Below are 17,601 nucleotides of genomic sequence, written 5' to 3' on the forward strand. Positions count from 1 at the left end.
AGCAACCTACAGCATAACAGCTGCGCGGCACATTGCATACATTCGAGTCACTTCGCTGCTGATTTTTTAATGTCAGCTAAATTCAAAACCGAATACAAATTTTTATATAGAAAATGCATAATCGCTCCTTTATTTTATTCGAACCACTGGGATTTTTTTTCAAAGCTTGTTGCGGAGGAAGCTCAGCACAATTTGTAACCACAAAGAACTGGCTGATCGTTCTGGAAAATTTATACGTCCGAGCTGTTGTTGTTGAGCAATCAGCTCTTAAAATTACAAATCGCAATAAACAGTCCGTGTCTCATTGGCTTACAAATGTATGCAAAAAGTCGGAGAGAGTAAATATAAATAAATAAATAAATAAAGGCACGATCATGCCGTGTGTGCTCGCTGGCAAATAAATAAATTCGCCATAAATCTCGGTGATAATACAGTAGCTGACACGAGACATATGCAACCTCCCGCGGAGCCGGTGCTGGAAATCAGAATAATAACAACAGAACTCGCTGGCTGGTTTGCTGGCTGGCTGGCACAAACGGACAGACGAGTTTCTTCTTTATTTCTCCGCGCTCTCGCTGCCACATATATAGGCTGCACGCGGACGTATTATATTTTATGTAGAATCACAATCAGCACACCGCAAACCAGTCATGTCTCTTTTTCTGCTCGGCCATATCGATATATTTATCTTGCCCGGCTGCAAGCAAGCAAGGGTTCAATTCGGAAAAGAGCGGGGCTCTGTGGGCAATAAATACCGTCGCGGCTTAAGATAAATATAATGAATGGAGCCCGCGCCCCGCTGGGCAGATTATACGTGGATATGACTTATGGCTTTGTATTTGTTGACGCATAAATCTCGGCGCACAATTGGGCATTAATTCATGTTGAATGGATTTTAAATTAAATGAACAGGCAATATTGTACACAACAAGAAAGAGAGAGAGAGACGTGCCAGCCCATCTGGAAGATTTATTCATCCGATGAGATGCGGCGTATTATGTAGATCGTGCATCAATGAGGCCAACCATATATCAGAATTAGCGCTTCAGAGATGCTATGCCTCAGAAAAGATCTGACGCAATGGATTCTCCAGCAAGAACCATTTTAAAATTACGCAGCTGTGAATTACATCACTAAAACATACTTAAAAATTTCCAGTCGTCTAAACTGTACTTCTTACAGGTCTCATATTTCATACAAAATAAATAAATAAATCGTTTTGTGGTGACTGGTATAGTTGATGGGTTTTTTCAGCGTTCTACAAAAATAATAATGTCAGTTATAGAATTAAACAAAACAGTTGTGTGTTAGCAATGAATTGCTAATTATTAAAGATGGACACTGTTTACTGGTGAGAATGTTTTTTTTAAAGAGGAATGATACTGGAAAAGCCTGGAAAATGCTTGTTACCAATGCATAAACTCACCCCTTAGGATTCAGTTAAAGCCTTAATTGACCTAGCAAGCGCTGTAATTTTTTTAGAAAATTGGCTGGAAAGTTAGCGTGCTTTTCAAATAGTAATGGCTGTCTCCTTACTTGAAATCCGATTTAATTTCAAAACCAAGAGTTTGCCCAATAAGTGGCATACACCGTTGGACAGATCTCGACGAGAGGAATCGGAATATGCCAAGGAAATATGTTTGAGCACTGTAAATGTTGGAGAAAATTGGCAAAATTTGAATTTTTACTGTAGGAAGGTCATTTTTTTATTATTGCAAATTGTTGAACTAATTGTTTATCGGTCAATTGTTTAAGGCATTCAACAATTTAAATAATTTTCAATTGTTGCCCAGTATCATTCCACTTTAAATATAATCCAGAGCGATATGGAAATTAACATTTGAAAGTTTGCTCTTGTGTGCGGTATATTAAAACCTCAAATAAATACATTTATTTGTCATGTCGGTCAAATCTTGGCTTAAAGCAATTGGCCCGTGAGGCCTATACTCTGGTATCAAAAGAAAGCTTCTTAAATTTTAATAAGAAGAGTACTCTGAAAAAAGTCGAAAATATAATCGGAAGTGGTGCAAAGTTAGCATTTTCATGCTGGCACCTTTTTGAGTGTAGCGCGCCGTTAGCGTGGTCACGTGACAGAAATATGGCCGCCGTGCATGACAACACATGGAACTAACCGCAACAGTGCTACTATGTACGCAAACCATCGTTCGAAGTTATAAATCGTGATAGAACGTTCATCTTTCCTATTAATTACAAGATAATTAATTTATCTCGTGTTCAACAGACGGTAAAAACAAAAGGAATGCTGGCATACGAAGCATTATGTGTTATATTATAATACGCTGGCGAATGGCGAAGCTTGGTCCTCGCCAAATTTTCTGAAAAGGTAAATTTAGACTAGACCAAAGCAGAGAATGAATGTGTTTATTGACTTTTCTCATTTCTAAGACGTGTGTGAAAGAGACGCAGAGCATATTTGGCAAATTTCTGCTGCCAGTTGAGTGTGCCGCATGAAACACAGATCAAAAAAAACCGTAGAAAAGCGGATGACATGCTTCGCCACCAGTTACAAGAAGAAGAAAGGAGTTGAGCAAGGCAAGGTTTCAGTTATCATGTACTGTTCTAATTTTTCAGGGGTGAGTGAAGGAGCAGAGAGTGTTTGTGGAATTTCTGATGCCAGTGCCTTTTGCCACATGAAAAGAGATCAACAGAAAGTGTCGAAAAGTGGATGACATGCTTCGCCACCAGTTACTAGAAGAAGGAAGGAGTTGAGCAAGGCAGGTTTTCAGTTATCATGTACTGTTCTAATTTTTCAGGGGTGAGTGAAGGAGCAGAGAGTGTTTGTGGAATTTCTGATGCCAGTGCCTTTTGCCACATGAAAAGAGATCAACAGAAAGTGTCGAAAAGTGGATGACATGCTTCGCCACCAGTTACTAGAAGAAGGAAGGAGTTGAGCAAGGCAGGGTTTCAGTTATCATGTACTGTTCTAATTTTTCAGGGGTGAGTGAAGGAGCAGAGAGTGTTTGTGGAATTTCTGATGCCAGTGCCTTTTGCCACATGAAAAGAGATCAACAGAAAGTGTCGAAAAGTGGATGACATGCTTCGCCACCAGTTACTAGAAGAAGGAAGGAGTTGAGCAAGGCAGGGTTTCAGTTATCATGTACTGTTCTAATTTTTCAGGGGTGAGTGAAGGAGCAGAGAGTGTTTGTGGAATTTCTGATGCCAGTGCCTTTTGCCACATGAAAAGAGATCAACAGAAAGTGTCGAAAAGTGGATGACATGCTTCGCCACCAGTTACTAGAAGAAAGGAGTTGAGCAAGGCAGGGTTTCAGTTATCATGTACTGTTCTAATTTTTCAGGGGTGAGTGAAGGAGCAGAGAGTGTTTGTGGAATTTCTGATGCCAGTGCCTTTTGCCACATGAAAAGAGATCAACAGAAAGTGTCGAAAAGTGGATGACATGCTTCGCCACCAGTTACTAGAAGAAGGAAGGAGTTGAGCAAGGCAGGGTTTCAGTTATCATGTACTGTTCTAATTTTTCAGGGGTGAGTGAAGGAGCAGAGAGTGTTTGTGGAATTTCTGATGCCAGTGCCTTTTGCCACATGAAAAGAGATCAACAGAAAGTGTCGAAAAGTGGATGACATGCTTCGCCACCAGTTACTAGAAGAAGGAAGGAGTTGAGCAAGGCAGGGTTTCAGTTATCATGTACTGTTCTAATTTTTCAGGGGTGAGTGAAGGAGCAGAGAGTGTTTGTGGAATTTCTGATGCCAGTGCCTTTTGCCACATGAAAAGAGATCAACAGAAAGTGTCGAAAAGTGGATGACATGCTTCGCCTGCTGTGGCCACCAGTTACTAGAGGTAGGATGGAGTTGAGCAAAGCAGGGTTTCAGTTATCATGTACTGGTCTAATGTCTCAGGGGTGAGTGAAGGAGCAGAGAGTGTTTGTGGAATTTCTGATGCCAGTGCCTTTTGCCACATGAAAAGAGATCAACAGAAAGTGTCGAAAAGTGGATGACATGCTTCGCCACCAGTTACTAGAAGAAAGGAGTTGAGCAAGGCAGGGTTTCAGTTATCATGTACTGTTCTAATTTTTCAGGGGTGAGTGAAGGAGCAGAGAGTGTTTGTGGAATTTTTGATGCCAGTGCCTTTTGCCACATGAAAAGAGATCAACAGAAAGTGTCGAAAAGTGGATGACATGCTTCGCCACCAGTTACTAGAAGAAAGGAGTTGAGCAAGGCAGGGTTTCAGTTATCATGTACTGTTCTAATTTTTCAGGGGTGAGTGAAGGAGCAGAGAGTGTTTGTGGAATTTCTGATGCCAGTGCCTTTTGCCACATGAAAAGAGATCAACAGAAAGTGTCGAAAAGTGGATGACATGCTTCGCCACCAGTTACTAGAAGAAGGAAGGAGTTGAGCAAGGCAGGGTTTCAGTTATCATGTACTGTTCTAATTTTTCAGGGGTGAGTGAAGGAGCAGAGAGTGTTTGTGGAATTTCTGATGCCAGTGCCTTTTGCCACATGAAAAGAGATCAACAGAAAGTGTCGAAAAGTGGATGACATGCTTCGCCACCAGTTACTAGAAGAAGGAAGGAGTTGAGCAAGGCAGGGTTTCAGTTATCATGTACTGTTCTAATTTTTCAGGGGTGAGTGAAGGAGCAGAGAGTGTTTGTGGAATTTCTGATGCCAGTGCCTTTTGCCACATGAAAAGAGATCAACAGAAAGTGTCGAAAAGTGGATGACATGCTTCGCCACCAGTTACTAGAAGAAAGGAGTTGAGCAAGGCAGGGTTTCAGTTATCATGTACTGTTCTAATTTTTCAGGGGTGAGTGAAGGAGCAGAGAGTGTTTGTGGAATTTCTGATGCCAGTGCCTTTTGCCACATGAAAAGAGATCAACAGAAAGTGTCGAAAAGTGGATGACATGCTTCGCCACCAGTTACTAGAAGAAGGAAGGAGTTGAGCAAGGCAGGGTTTCAGTTATCATGTACTGTTCTAATTTTTCAGGGGTGAGTGAAGGAGCAGAGAGTGTTTGTGGAATTTCTGATGCCAGTGCCTTTTGCCACATGAAAAGAGATCAACAGAAAGTGTCGAAAAGTGGATGACATGCTTCGCCACCAGTTACTAGAGGTAGGATGGAGTTGAGCAAAGCAGCGTTTCAGTTATCATGTACTTGTCTAATTTTTCAGGTGTGCGTTTGAATGAGCAATGAGTGTTTGAGGAATTTCTGATACCTGTGTCTTTTGCCACATAAAAAGAGATCCAACAGAAATCGTCGAAAAGCGGAGGACATGCTTGGCCTGCGCCGGCATCTCTTGGGGTAGGATTTAATTGTACCATTTGTGATTTTATGTAGTTATATTCTCTGTATAGTTATTGATTTGAAGTTTATAACAAGGACTGTCTAATGTGTTTGGGTTTTGATTAAATCAATTATATTGTACAATTTTAACAAGTTTATTGGTATAATTGAAATATCCTCCCTTACACTATAGATTCATTGCAAGCTGTCTCTCAGCAGCCAATCTTCTTAGATTTTGATTACTCTGTAGTTCCTCTAGCCCTGGTTTTGGAACACTTACAGTCGATTTTGGAATGCTGTATGGGGGTGAAAGGAGTTTTAGTTGCTCTTCCTCACTTCCTAGGAATTCATCGGGGTGTCCTGCATACTGAAGGATGTCATGAATTAGGTCATACCTCCAGGTATGATCTTTTGTTTCATAGGTATTTTCCAGGGAAAAGGCTTTTCGTGATTTAGAATATCTTGTGTGACTCCCAGTTACTGCCCTTCCAACGTTATTGTTGTGATCCAGGATGGCAAGTATCATTCTCAGTTGCATGTTTTCGAACATATAATGGAGTCTCTTAGGGGCATAGACCAAAATTTCGTTGTGGAAGGACTCAAGTTGTCCAGTGTGAACGTAGAACCTGCAGTGTGTCAGGTCTCGCAAAAATGATGGTTTGTGTGTTACCTAAAATGAGATATTATAGATAAGACAATAAAATTTTGTATTTATTACTTTTCTTAGAGCCAAAAGCGCGTCATCATCAGTGACCCAATCCGTGTTTTGCTGGCGTTCATGATCGTAATTTGGGTGCTCACAAGACAATGCTTTCCCCTCTTTTTGCCATTCATGTTCTCCTCGGAGATGATGATTGAGTGAGTCCCACTTCTCCAGCAGCACATCAGCGCTTCCCCCACAGGTACTACTGCAGTACCAAAGGTGCTTAATGATGGAATCAAGCCATGGCTCCAAACATTTATGGGTTTTTGCAGTTTTACTTAAACTCTTCCTAAGAGACTTCGCCAAGTGCCAGACCTGTGATTAGTTTTGGAGGTGCTCTATGACATTAATTTTGCCGCTAAATCGGGTTTGTAAACTTACATCGAAAGAATGTTCAATCCCTTTGAACTGCTCCCTCATCAGTTTTGCTACAGACCTATTTCTGTCAGAGCAAAATGTCTTGATTTTCTTGGACCCAATTTCTTCTACAACTCTCTTGAACGTGTGGTTGAAAGATTTGGACTCCATCTCACCATCTTCGAACCCTTTTTGAAAAAGGACAAAGTCAACAATTTTGCTGTCTTTGTTTGACATGATGGAGTAAAGGGAATATTTGGCACTAAACCCAGGAGAATCGAACCTAGCATCGCCAGAAAATACTAGATCTTCTTCTTTTTTCAACTCTTCATAAATCTCCTGTCTCATTTTGATCCATGAATGCCTCAATACTGGTGCGATAAATGTGCTGACATGGTTGTAAAATGTGGTCTTACCCATAAAGGCAAGACCAATGCTATCAGCAATCTTCTTGGAGGCCGTGAACCCGAGGCCTGTGCAAAATATTGCAGCACTCAGCAGCAAATTGACAATTGGCATTTTGTTCTTTGTCTTTGACGACGAGTTCCAAACTAACTCGTGCTTTGAATTTTTGGTACAAGTTGTTTTATATGATACACAAGCTCCAGTGCGCACTCGTTCAACTTCATTCATTGATCCACATGTTGAACAATTTGTGAAAAGTTGATCCAATTTGCAAACGTCTACAAGCACGTGTTTGATGCCATTCATACGAGCGTCGAATTCATCAGGATCATTGTCAAGAGAGGACTGTAGAGTCGATTCATTTAATGCGGATTTATCTGGCATGTATTCAGGGTCTTGATTGTCACAAATCTCATCTTCACTACAGTCAGGTGCTGGCGATGCTGGAGGGGAAAAACTTTTGGGTGAAGGTGGAGAACAATCCACGTCATCTGGCTGTTTTCTCTTTGGAGTGCTGACTTTGGACGGACTTGGAATAAATAAAACTTCTTCTACAGATTTTGCAGGTGACACTTCCATGGGAAGAAGAATTTGTTTCCTTTTTGAAGCTCTCTTCTCTCTTCTACTCATGGTCAGCGTTGCATTTGATTTCTCTGAAGGAGATTGGTCTGTACTTGATGGAACAACTCCTGATGCGGAGGGGGATATTTCTACTATTGTGCCTGGATTTGATTCCCTTGTTTCCGGCACTTTTTCCGAGGCACTCGACTTCACACCTCTTCTGGTGGTTGTGGCTTTCTTCCCTGTCACTACAATCAAATTTTATTTCCATCAGCAACTGTCCGTAGATATTAATATTCATTTTTAATTCAAAAGTGTTGATAGAAATTCAATTCTATTCATTTTTAAACGTTATATATCAATTGTATTTGTAAAAGATGAAATGAATATATTTTCGTGATTCTTATCATTTTGTTTTTTAATTTTACTAAACAGTCTTGGAAATTAACCTTTTGTCAAATTTTGGCTTGGTACGGCAAATTCAGATAATTTGGGCCTTTTTGCCGGCTTTGGTACATCGACTACTGCATGAAAATCTGCGGGGTTGAAGTGGTCTCCACAGATGTGTGAGTCTTTTTCAATTTCAAATTTGAGCCCACATCTTTCTTCCCATTGTTGAAGCCTATTTGATAAAAAAATAATTATTCAATAAATCTTGGAAACGACAAAATTATAATAAACTTTCAAACTTACAGCTGTGGGTTAGAAAAGGGAATTTTGTAAAAATGCTTTACTCCTTTGCCTCTCCCAGAAGAAGCTGAACAGAGTACACACTTCGTTCTTCCCATGGTTGGGCAAATTTAACTCATTTTCAGCCTTCCTAAACTATGGTTTTATTGAACATAAACAAAGATGGAGTTTGAAAACAATAAATGTTCCCCAAGTTCCCCATATGTTCTCCAATAACAAAGACTTTCGACCAATGACGTGACGAGGAATATATAAGAACAACAAAAATCTCTGCTAGAGCTTTTATAGAAACGAAACCAAAATAACCCACCAAAACAATAAATGAAAACACAAAACCATGGTAATTTTTAACCAAATTGCAGATATACTTGATTGTTTTCAAAATTTATTTTTTAATACAGGCTGAGTCCATGGCAAACTCATTACATATCTTACGGCCTTTTGCACCTGATATAGAACCTCAGATGACTGAAGAAAGAAGATTACAAAAAGAACATGAAACGAACAGAAAAAAGGCACTCTATGAACGTGGTGCTCAACATTTCAGCCTTTGGTGCCATTGTGATAATTGCTCAAATTCCGGTCTCCCAATGGAGAACATTTGCTGTCGTGATACAAATGGCGCTTTATCAAAATTGAAAAAGAGCGAGAAAAAATGTGTCACCCAAACTCAAGGATTTAAAAGCACAGTTCTGAACAAGGACGTTCTCAAGATGTTGAAAAACACTTTACTCTTGTACACAAAAAATGTTGAGCATAGGCGCAAACTAAAAATGAACAATAATTCAAGCAGGCGCTTTGTTGCATACAAAAGCTACATTTCATGGATATCATCTGGAAAAAAATTGGGAAAAGGAAATAGACAAACAATCCCTGCGTGTGTAGTCAATATCATTAGAAAAAAATGGCCAGAAGCATCAGGTTCCTACATAGGATTTCAACCAGCAAGAGATATACAATAAAAGTCATTTACAAGTCAAATTGAAAATATTTTATTGCTTCATAACTGGTGATACAAAAGCTTCTCTTGTTTTACACATCTGCGAAAAAAAGACCTACTAATCACTGATACTAAGCTTATGAAATTCACGAGGCACACAAATATGGCATCAGAAATTACTCAAACACTCTGCTCCTTCACTCACCCCTGAAAAATTAGAACAGTACATGATAACTGAAACCCTGCTTTGCTCAACTCCATCCTACCTCTAGTAACTGGTGGCCACAGCAGGCGAAGCATTACATCCGCTTTTCGACGTTTTCTATTGATCTCTTTTCATGTGGCAAAAGGCACTGGCATCAGAAATTCCACAAACACTCTCTGCTCCTTCACTCACCCCTGAGACATTAGACCAGTACATGATAACTGAAACCCTGCTTTGCTCAACTCCATCCTACCTCTAGTAACTGGTGGCCACAGCAGGCGAAGCATGTCATCCACTTTTCGACACTTTCTGTTGATCTCTTTTCATGTGGCAAAAGGCACTGGCATCAGAAATTCCACAAACACTCTCTGCTCCTTCACTCACCCCTGAGACATTAGACCAGTACATGATAACTGAAACCCTGCTTTGCTCAACTCCATCCTACCTCTAGTAACTGGTGGCCACAGCAGGCGAAGCATGTCATCCACTTTTCGACACTTTCTGTTGATCTCTTTTCATGTGGCAAAAGGCACTGGCATCAGAAATTCCACAAACACTCTCTGCTCCTTCACTCACCCCTGAAAAATTAGAACAGTACATGATAACTGAAACCCTGCCTTGCTCAACTCCTTCCTTCTTCTAGTAACTGGTGGCGAAGCATGTCATCCACTTTTCGACACTTTCTGTTGATCTCTTTTCATGTGGCAAAAGGCACTGGCATCAGAAATTCCACAAACACTCTCTGCTCCTTCACTCACCCCTGAAAAATTAGAACAGTACATGATAACTGAAACCCTGCCTTGCTCAACTCCTTCCTTCTTCTAGTAACTGGTGGCGAAGCATGTCATCCACTTTTCGACACTTTCTGTTGATCTCTTTTCATGTGGCAAAAGGCACTGGCATCAGAAATTCCACAAACACTCTCTGCTCCTTCACTCACCCCTGAAAAATTAGAACAGTACATGATAACTGAAACCCTGCCTTGCTCAACTCCTTCCTTCTTCTAGTAACTGGTGGCGAAGCATGTCATCCACTTTTCGACACTTTCTGTTGATCTCTTTTCATGTGGCAAAAGGCACTGGCATCAGAAATTCCACAAACACTCTCTGCTCCTTCACTCACCCCTGAAAAATTAGAACAGTACATGATAACTGAAACCCTGCCTTGCTCAACTCCTTTCTTCTAGTAACTGGTGGCGAAGCATGTCATCCACTTTTCGACACTTTCTGTTGATCTCTTTTCATGTGGCAAAAGGCACTGGCATCAGAAATTCCACAAACACTCTCTGCTCCTTCACTCACCTCTGAAAAATTAGAACAGTACATGATAACTGAAACCCTGCCTTGCTCAACTCCTTTCTTCTAGTAACTGGTGGCGAAGCATGTCATCCACTTTTCGACACTTTCTGTTGATCTCTTTTCATGTGGCAAAAGGCACTGGCATCAGAAATTCCACAAACACTCTCTGCTCCTTCACTCACCCCTGAAAAATTAGAACAGTACATGATAACTGAAACCCTGCCTTGCTCAACTCCTTTCTTCTAGTAACTGGTGGCGAAGCATGTCATCCACTTTTCGACACTTTCTGTTGATCTCTTTTCATGTGGCAAAAGGCACTGGCATCAGAAATTCCACAAACACTCTCTGCTCCTTCACTCACCTCTGAAAAATTAGAACAGTACATGATAACTGAAACCCTGCTTTGCTCAACTCCATCCTACCTCTAGTAACTGGTGGCCACAGCAGGCGAAGCATGTCATCCACTTTTCGACACTTTCTGTTGATCTCTTTTCATGTGGCAAAAGGCACTGGCATCAGAAATTCCACAAACACTCTCTGCTCCTTCACTCACCCCTGAAAAATTAGAACAGTACATGATAACTGAAACCCTGCCTTGCTCAACTCCTTCCTTCTTCTAGTAACTGGTGGCGAAGCATGTCATCCACTTTTCGACACTTTCTGTTGATCTCTTTTCATGTGGCAAAAGGCACTGGCATCAGAAATTCCACAAACACTCTCTGCTCCTTCACTCACCCCTGAAAAATTAGAACAGTACATGATAACTGAAACCCTGCCTTGCTCAACTCCTTCCTTCTTCTAGTAACTGGTGGCGAAGCATGTCATCCACTTTTCGACACTTTCTGTTGATCTCTTTTCATGTGGCAAAAGGCACTGGCATCAGAAATTCCACAAACACTCTCTGCTCCTTCACTCACCCCTGAAAAATTAGAACAGTACATGATAACTGAAACCCTGCCTTGCTCAACTCCTTCCTTCTTCTAGTAACTGGTGGCGAAGCATGTCATCCACTTTTCGACACTTTCTGTTGATCTCTTTTCATGTGGCAAAAGGCACTGGCATCAGAAATTCCACAAACACTCTCTGCTCCTTCACTCACCCCTGAAAAATTAGAACAGTACATGATAACTGAAACCCTGCCTTGCTCAACTCCTTCCTTCTTCTAGTAACTGGTGGCGAAGCATGTCATCCACTTTTCGACACTTTCTGTTGATCTCTTTTCATGTGGCAAAAGGCACTGGCATCAGAAATTCCACAAACACTCTCTGCTCCTTCACTCACCCCTGAAAAATTAGAACAGTACATGATAACTGAAACCCTGCCTTGCTCAACTCCTTTCTTCTAGTAACTGGTGGCGAAGCATGTCATCCACTTTTCGACACTTTCTGTTGATCTCTTTTCATGTGGCAAAAGGCACTGGCATCAGAAATTCCACAAACACTCTCTGCTCCTTCACTCACCTCTGAAAAATTAGAACAGTACATGATAACTGAAACCCTGCCTTGCTCAACTCCTTTCTTCTAGTAACTGGTGGCGAAGCATGTCATCCACTTTTCGACACTTTCTGTTGATCTCTTTTCATGTGGCAAAAGGCACTGGCATCAGAAATTCCACAAACACTCTCTGCTCCTTCACTCACCCCTGAAAAATTAGAACAGTACATGATAACTGAAACCCTGCCTTGCTCAACTCCTTTCTTCTAGTAACTGGTGGCGAAGCATGTCATCCACTTTTCGACACTTTCTGTTGATCTCTTTTCATGTGGCAAAAGGCACTGGCATCAGAAATTCCACAAACACTCTCTGCTCCTTCACTCACCTCTGAAAAATTAGAACAGTACATGATAACTGAAACCCTGCCTTGCTCAACTCCTTTCTTCTTCTAGTAACTGGTGGCGAAGCATGTCATCCACTTTTCGACACTTTCTGTTGATCTCTTTTCATGTGGCAAAAGGCACTGGCATCAGAAATTCCACAAACACTCTCTGCTCCTTCACTCACCCCTGAAAAATTAGAACAGTACATGATAACTGAAACCCTGCCTTGCTCAACTCCTTTCTTCTAGTAACTGGTGGCGAAGCATGTCATCCACTTTTCGACACTTTCTGTTGATCTCTTTTCATGTGGCAAAAGGCACTGGCATCAAAAATTCCACAAACACTCTCTGCTCCTTCACTCACCCCTGAAAAATTAGAACAGTACATGATAACTGAAACCCTGCCTTGCTCAACTCCTTTCTTCTAGTAACTGGTGGCGAAGCATGTCATCCACTTTTCGACACTTTCTGTTGATCTCTTTTCATGTGGCAAAAGGCACTGGCATCAGAAATTCCACAAACACTCTCTGCTCCTTCACTCACCTCTGAAAAATTAGAACAGTACATGATAACTGAAACCCTGCCTTGCTCAACTCCTTTCTTCTTCTAGTAACTGGTGGCGAAGCATGTCATCCACTTTTCGACACTTTCTGTTGATCTCTTTTCATGTGGCAAAAGGCACTGGCATCAGAAATTCCACAAACACTCTCTGCTCCTTCACTCACCCCTGAAAAATTAGAACAGTACATGATAACTGAAACCCTGCCTTGCTCAACTCCTTTCTTCTAGTAACTGGTGGCGAAGCATGTCATCCACTTTTCGACACTTTCTGTTGATCTCTTTTCATGTGGCAAAAGGCACTGGCATCAGAAATTCCACAAACACTCTCTGCTCCTTCACTCACCCCTGAAAAATTAGAACAGTACATGATAACTGAAACCCTGCCTTGCTCAACTCCTTTCTTCTAGTAACTGGTGGCGAAGCATGTCATCCACTTTTCGACACTTTCTGTTGATCTCTTTTCATGTGGCAAAAGGCACTGGCATCAAAAATTCCACAAACACTCTCTGCTCCTTCACTCACCCCTGAAAAATTAGAACAGTACATGATAACTGAAACCCTGCCTTGCTCAACTCCTTTCTTCTAGTAACTGGTGGCGAAGCATGTCATCCACTTTTCGACACTTTCTGTTGATCTCTTTTCATGTGGCAAAAGGCACTGGCATCAGAAATTCCACAAACACTCTCTGCTCCTTCACTCACCTCTGAAAAATTAGAACAGTACATGATAACTGAAACCCTGCCTTGCTCAACTCCTTTCTTCTTCTAGTAACTGGTGGCGAAGCATGTCATCCACTTTTCGACACTTTCTGTTGATCTCTTTTCATGTGGCAAAAGGCACTGGCATCAGAAATTCCACAAACACTCTCTGCTCCTTCACTCACCCCTGAAAAATTAGAACAGTACATGATAACTGAAACCCTGCCTTGCTCAACTCCTTTCTTCTAGTAACTGGTGGCGAAGCATGTCATCCACTTTTCGACACTTTCTGTTGATCTCTTTTCATGTGGCAAAAGGCACTGGCATCAGAAATTCCACAAACACTCTCTGCTCCTTCACTCACCCCTGAAAAATTAGAACAGTACATGATAACTGAAACCCTGCCTTGCTCAACTCCTTCCTTCTTCTAGTAACTGGTGGCGAAGCATGTCATCCGCTTTTCTACGGTTTTTTTTGATCTGTGTTTCATGCGGCACACTCAACTGGCAGCAGAAATTTGCCAAATATGCTCTGCGTCTCTTTCACACACGTCTTAGAAATGAGAAAAGTCAATAAACACATTCATTCTCTGCTTTGGTCTAGTCTAAATTTACCTTTTCAGAAAATTTGGCGAGGACCAAGCTTCGCCATTCGCCAGCGTATTATAATATAACACATAATGCTTCGTATGCCAGCATTCCTTTTGTTTTTACCGTCTGTTGAACACGAGATAAATTAATTATCTTGTAATTAATAGGAAAGATGAACGTTCTATCACGATTTATAACTTCGAACGATGGTTTGCGTACATAGTAGCACTGTTGCGGTTAGTTCCATGTGTTGTCATGCACGGCGGCCATATTTCTGTCACGTGACCACGCTAACGGCGCGCTACACTCAAAAAGGTGCCAGCATGAAAATGCTAACTTTGCACCACTTCCGATTATATTTTCGACTTTTTTCAGAGTACTCTTCTTATTAAAATTTAAGAAGCTTTCTTTTGATACCAGAGTATAGGCCTCACGGGCCAATTGCTTTAATGTGAATCGCAGCACACATCTGTCAACTGTTTAACTTGTCCTGACATCTCTTATATAGGATCTCAGCAAGTGTTTTAAAGGAAAAAATCTCTACCACAGACAAATTTAAAAAATAAATTAAATATTAGCAACTATGCCTGACTCATCTTTAGAAGGTGCTAAAGGAAGGTTGAAAGGTGACCAAAGCATGATTAATAAAAAACTTAAAACAATTCCCTCGAACAACATGCTGGGCTGCAATTTGTGTTTGCAAGGAAAGTCGAAAGGGGTGCTTCTCCGAGTGCTAAAATCGGATTAAAATTAAAAGAATGGAGCTCAATTTTCAAGTATGGTTTAAACTTTTAAGTTATAGAGGGTATTAGGATACATTTTTTGATCGAAACCACGTCTTTTCGTCATATAATTATAGAATTGGAGGTTGATAACGCAATTCAAAATCTCCAAAACCGTAAGTGGTCGGAATTCTGGATATGCATTGTACACCCCATAATTATATCAGCCTTAAGGTGGAATGGTACTGGGCAACAATTGAAAACTATTTAAATTGTTGGATGCCTTAAACAATTGACCGATAAACAATTTGTTCAACAATTTGAAATAATAAAAAAATGACCTTCGTACAGTAAAAATTCAAATTTTGCCAATTTTCTCCAAAATTTACAGTGCTTGAACATATTTTTTTGGCATATTCCGATTCCTCTCGTCGAGATCTGTTCAACGATGTATGCCACTTGTTGGGGAAACTCTTGGTTTTGAAATTAAATCGGATTTCAAGTAAGGAGACAGCCATTACCACTTGAAAAGCACGGTAACTTTCCAGCCAATTTTCTCAAAAAAATACAGCGCTCCTTAGGTCAATTTAGGCTTTAACTGAATCCTAAGGGATGAGTTTATGCATTGGCAACAAGCAATTTCCAGGCTTTTCCAGTATCATTCCTCTTTAACAACCGCAATACAACAAATTTCCTCAGGCCAAATTATACAAAATTAAAAAATATCCCATTTATTAAATTGAATTCCAGTCTCAGAATTCAAAAGGAATGTTTAATCTTTGTCAGAGAAGAGATAGGAGATGATACTACGCCAAATTCAGTGTCCTATCAATGGATGCGCGAGAAATGCACGGCGTCAATGTAACTCCGTGTCTGCGCATCAGCGGTCGTTCCTCGAGCTTACCACTATAAATACAGGCGGGAGCACCGAGCTTCAGCAACGGTAGCGTGGCCGAGCGGTCTAAGGCGCTGGTTTAAGGCACCAGTCTCTTCGGAGGCGTGGGTTCGAATCCCACCGCTGCCACATTTTTTGCATTTTAAGAATATCGTTTTGTCATTTGACAGACATCATGGGTGTATAATTTAACTATCACAGCAAATAAAAATTCGATGTTATTCTAAATAAAGTAAATTTTACTTTAATGGGAGTTGATTAGTTAATTTTGACTCGCATAATTATGGAAGCGAAACTTATTTTAATTTATTAGAAGCGTGCTGTTGCTGCGTCACCAGATTTTGGATTTGACGGCAGCTTGGCGATCGCAGTTGGCTGCAGGACTCCCCATTGATTTTGTGTCACTATTCGAAAATATTTCATTTTTCTCGAGGCGTTGCTGCGAGAATAGCTAGCTCATTGCTCATGGATATAGCAAAGTCGTGTTTGAAAAATGAAGGCGAATCGGATTTGATTGTCGCCGTAATTGGAGAGGAAAAATCCGCCAAGATGAAAAATCGAGTCGGCAGCCGCGGAGGGCAAAACCAGCAGAGAGCAGTCTGGGTGAAAAGATAGTGCCGTAAATCAGCCCCCCCGCACCCTCGCATCGCACATAACTCACCCTCGCGCGCGCTGAGCCACGCCGCCGCGCGTTCAGTTCTTACACGATTGATAAATAATGGTGTGACGTTTGCACTCTGCATGTCAGACAAAATAACAGGATGATCAATAGCGGCTGCAGATTTATTCATGGCCATTATTCTTTTCAGTCTGCAGCCGCCAGCAGTGTGCAGAGGGCATGTAACTTGCATGTAAATCATCCCCCGTTTGCGCCGACTCGCACCTTTGGATAGGACACCTCGTCGTCTGCCAGATTCGAAAATAACTCCTCTTGAGGAAAATGTAATTTCAAGCTGAGATGCGATTCAAAAATCAATTTTACAAAATATCTCTCCAGTTTCATTACGAAAAATTATCCACGCTCTTTTGCAACAATGCAGGAAATTAAAAAGGCTGACAATGTTATGGCTCACCATTCCAAGAATTAAGTGTATGATGATGTGTACAATGGCTATAAAAAGAGCGCCGCCTCGCGCATTTAAAACTGCATGGTGTAGGAAGCGGCGCGCGTAGCTCGAGGTTTTTTGATATTTTCATTGTTGATTCGGCACGGTTTTCACCGTTGATAATGAAGAGCCTTGTTTATAGGTGTATGAAAATCGGCTGGCCGCAGAGGGAAAGATAGATAGGCGGATATATTCAAAGGCAGGCAAAAGCGTTTTTCATTATTAAAAGTTGATGGAAGCAGCAGTTCGTCTGTCTGCGAGCGTCTGCTGGCGCGTACAGAAATAAATAGCTGAGCAGTCTCTTTTCAACAATAATAATAAATAATGAATGATTCTCTTTTCAGCTCGCCGCCTGCCTGCCTGCCTGCAAATACACAGAGATGATAAATGGATCTTTTACGATCTAGACACAACAATGGAGCCAAGTTGAAGTATGAAATTTGCGTGGTCTCCCCTGAACGCTGCATGGCTGGAAGGTGTTATCATCCGCCACATGCTTGTACTGGCTTTTTAGGTGGTGGCGGTGGTAGGAGCACGATTGATGGTCTTTCTAATGCACTGTGCCAAAATTATATATTCATTCCCGCTCACACCTCGAGGCCGCGCTAAGTGTGTAGTGCGCCGAATTTCCTTGAATATTTTTGCTTTGATTGACTCACTTCCAGTTAATTAATTCCCTACGCCAGCGTGGGTAAATTTGTTGGCAATGCTATAAAAATTTTAATGACCAATCAACACCGACAAATTTATTGCGCGCACCTGCTCTCTGCTCGAGTTATAAAAATGCAAACAACTTGCCGCAAC

The 17,601-nt window shown here is 41.2% G+C and overlaps 1 protein-coding gene, 2 long non-coding RNA genes and 1 other non-coding gene across 6 annotated transcripts; 2 read left to right on the plus strand and 2 right to left on the minus strand.

Moving 5' to 3' along the window:
* The first annotated feature begins 1,927 nt into the window (after positions 1-1,927).
* LOC135934176 (uncharacterized) lies at positions 1,928-4,133 on the plus strand. 3 transcript variants are annotated; one of them, XR_010574082.1, is made up of 6 exons: positions 1,928-2,344; positions 2,407-2,543; positions 2,593-2,725; positions 2,775-3,089; positions 3,139-3,814; positions 3,874-4,133. It is a non-coding gene; the product is annotated as an uncharacterized LOC135934176 (long non-coding RNA). The 3 variants fall into 3 exon arrangements; XR_010574083.1 differs by having other exon boundaries at positions 1,928-2,149; positions 2,243-2,344; positions 2,775-3,814; XR_010574081.1 differs by having other exon boundaries at positions 2,775-3,814.
* A 1,305-nt stretch (positions 4,134-5,438) lies between these two features.
* LOC135948296 (uncharacterized) lies at positions 5,439-6,709 on the minus strand. Its single transcript, XM_065497510.1, has 3 exons — positions 6,336-6,709; positions 5,970-6,269; positions 5,439-5,921 (listed from the first exon to the last, which is right to left on the minus strand). Exons 1-3 carry the CDS (start codon positions 6,657-6,659, stop codon positions 5,439-5,441), a joined length of 1,107 nt encoding a protein of 368 aa, XP_065353582.1. The 5' UTR covers positions 6,660-6,709.
* Positions 6,710-13,747: 7,038 nt separating this feature from the next.
* Positions 13,748-14,478, minus strand: LOC135934175 (uncharacterized). Its single transcript, XR_010574080.1, has 3 exons — positions 14,099-14,478; positions 13,900-14,036; positions 13,748-13,850 (listed from the first exon to the last, which is right to left on the minus strand). It is a non-coding gene; the product is annotated as an uncharacterized LOC135934175 (long non-coding RNA).
* Positions 14,479-15,738: 1,260 nt separating this feature from the next.
* TRNAL-AAG (transfer RNA leucine (anticodon AAG)) lies at positions 15,739-15,820 on the plus strand. The gene has a single exon. It is a non-coding gene; the product is annotated as a tRNA-Leu (tRNA).
* The last annotated feature ends 1,781 nt before the right edge of the window (positions 15,821-17,601 follow it).

Source organism: Cloeon dipterum, chromosome 1 (genome assembly GCF_949628265.1).
Source record: "Cloeon dipterum chromosome 1, ieCloDipt1.1, whole genome shotgun sequence".
In the NCBI taxonomy this organism is placed as follows: Eukaryota; Metazoa; Arthropoda; class Insecta; order Ephemeroptera; family Baetidae; genus Cloeon; species Cloeon dipterum.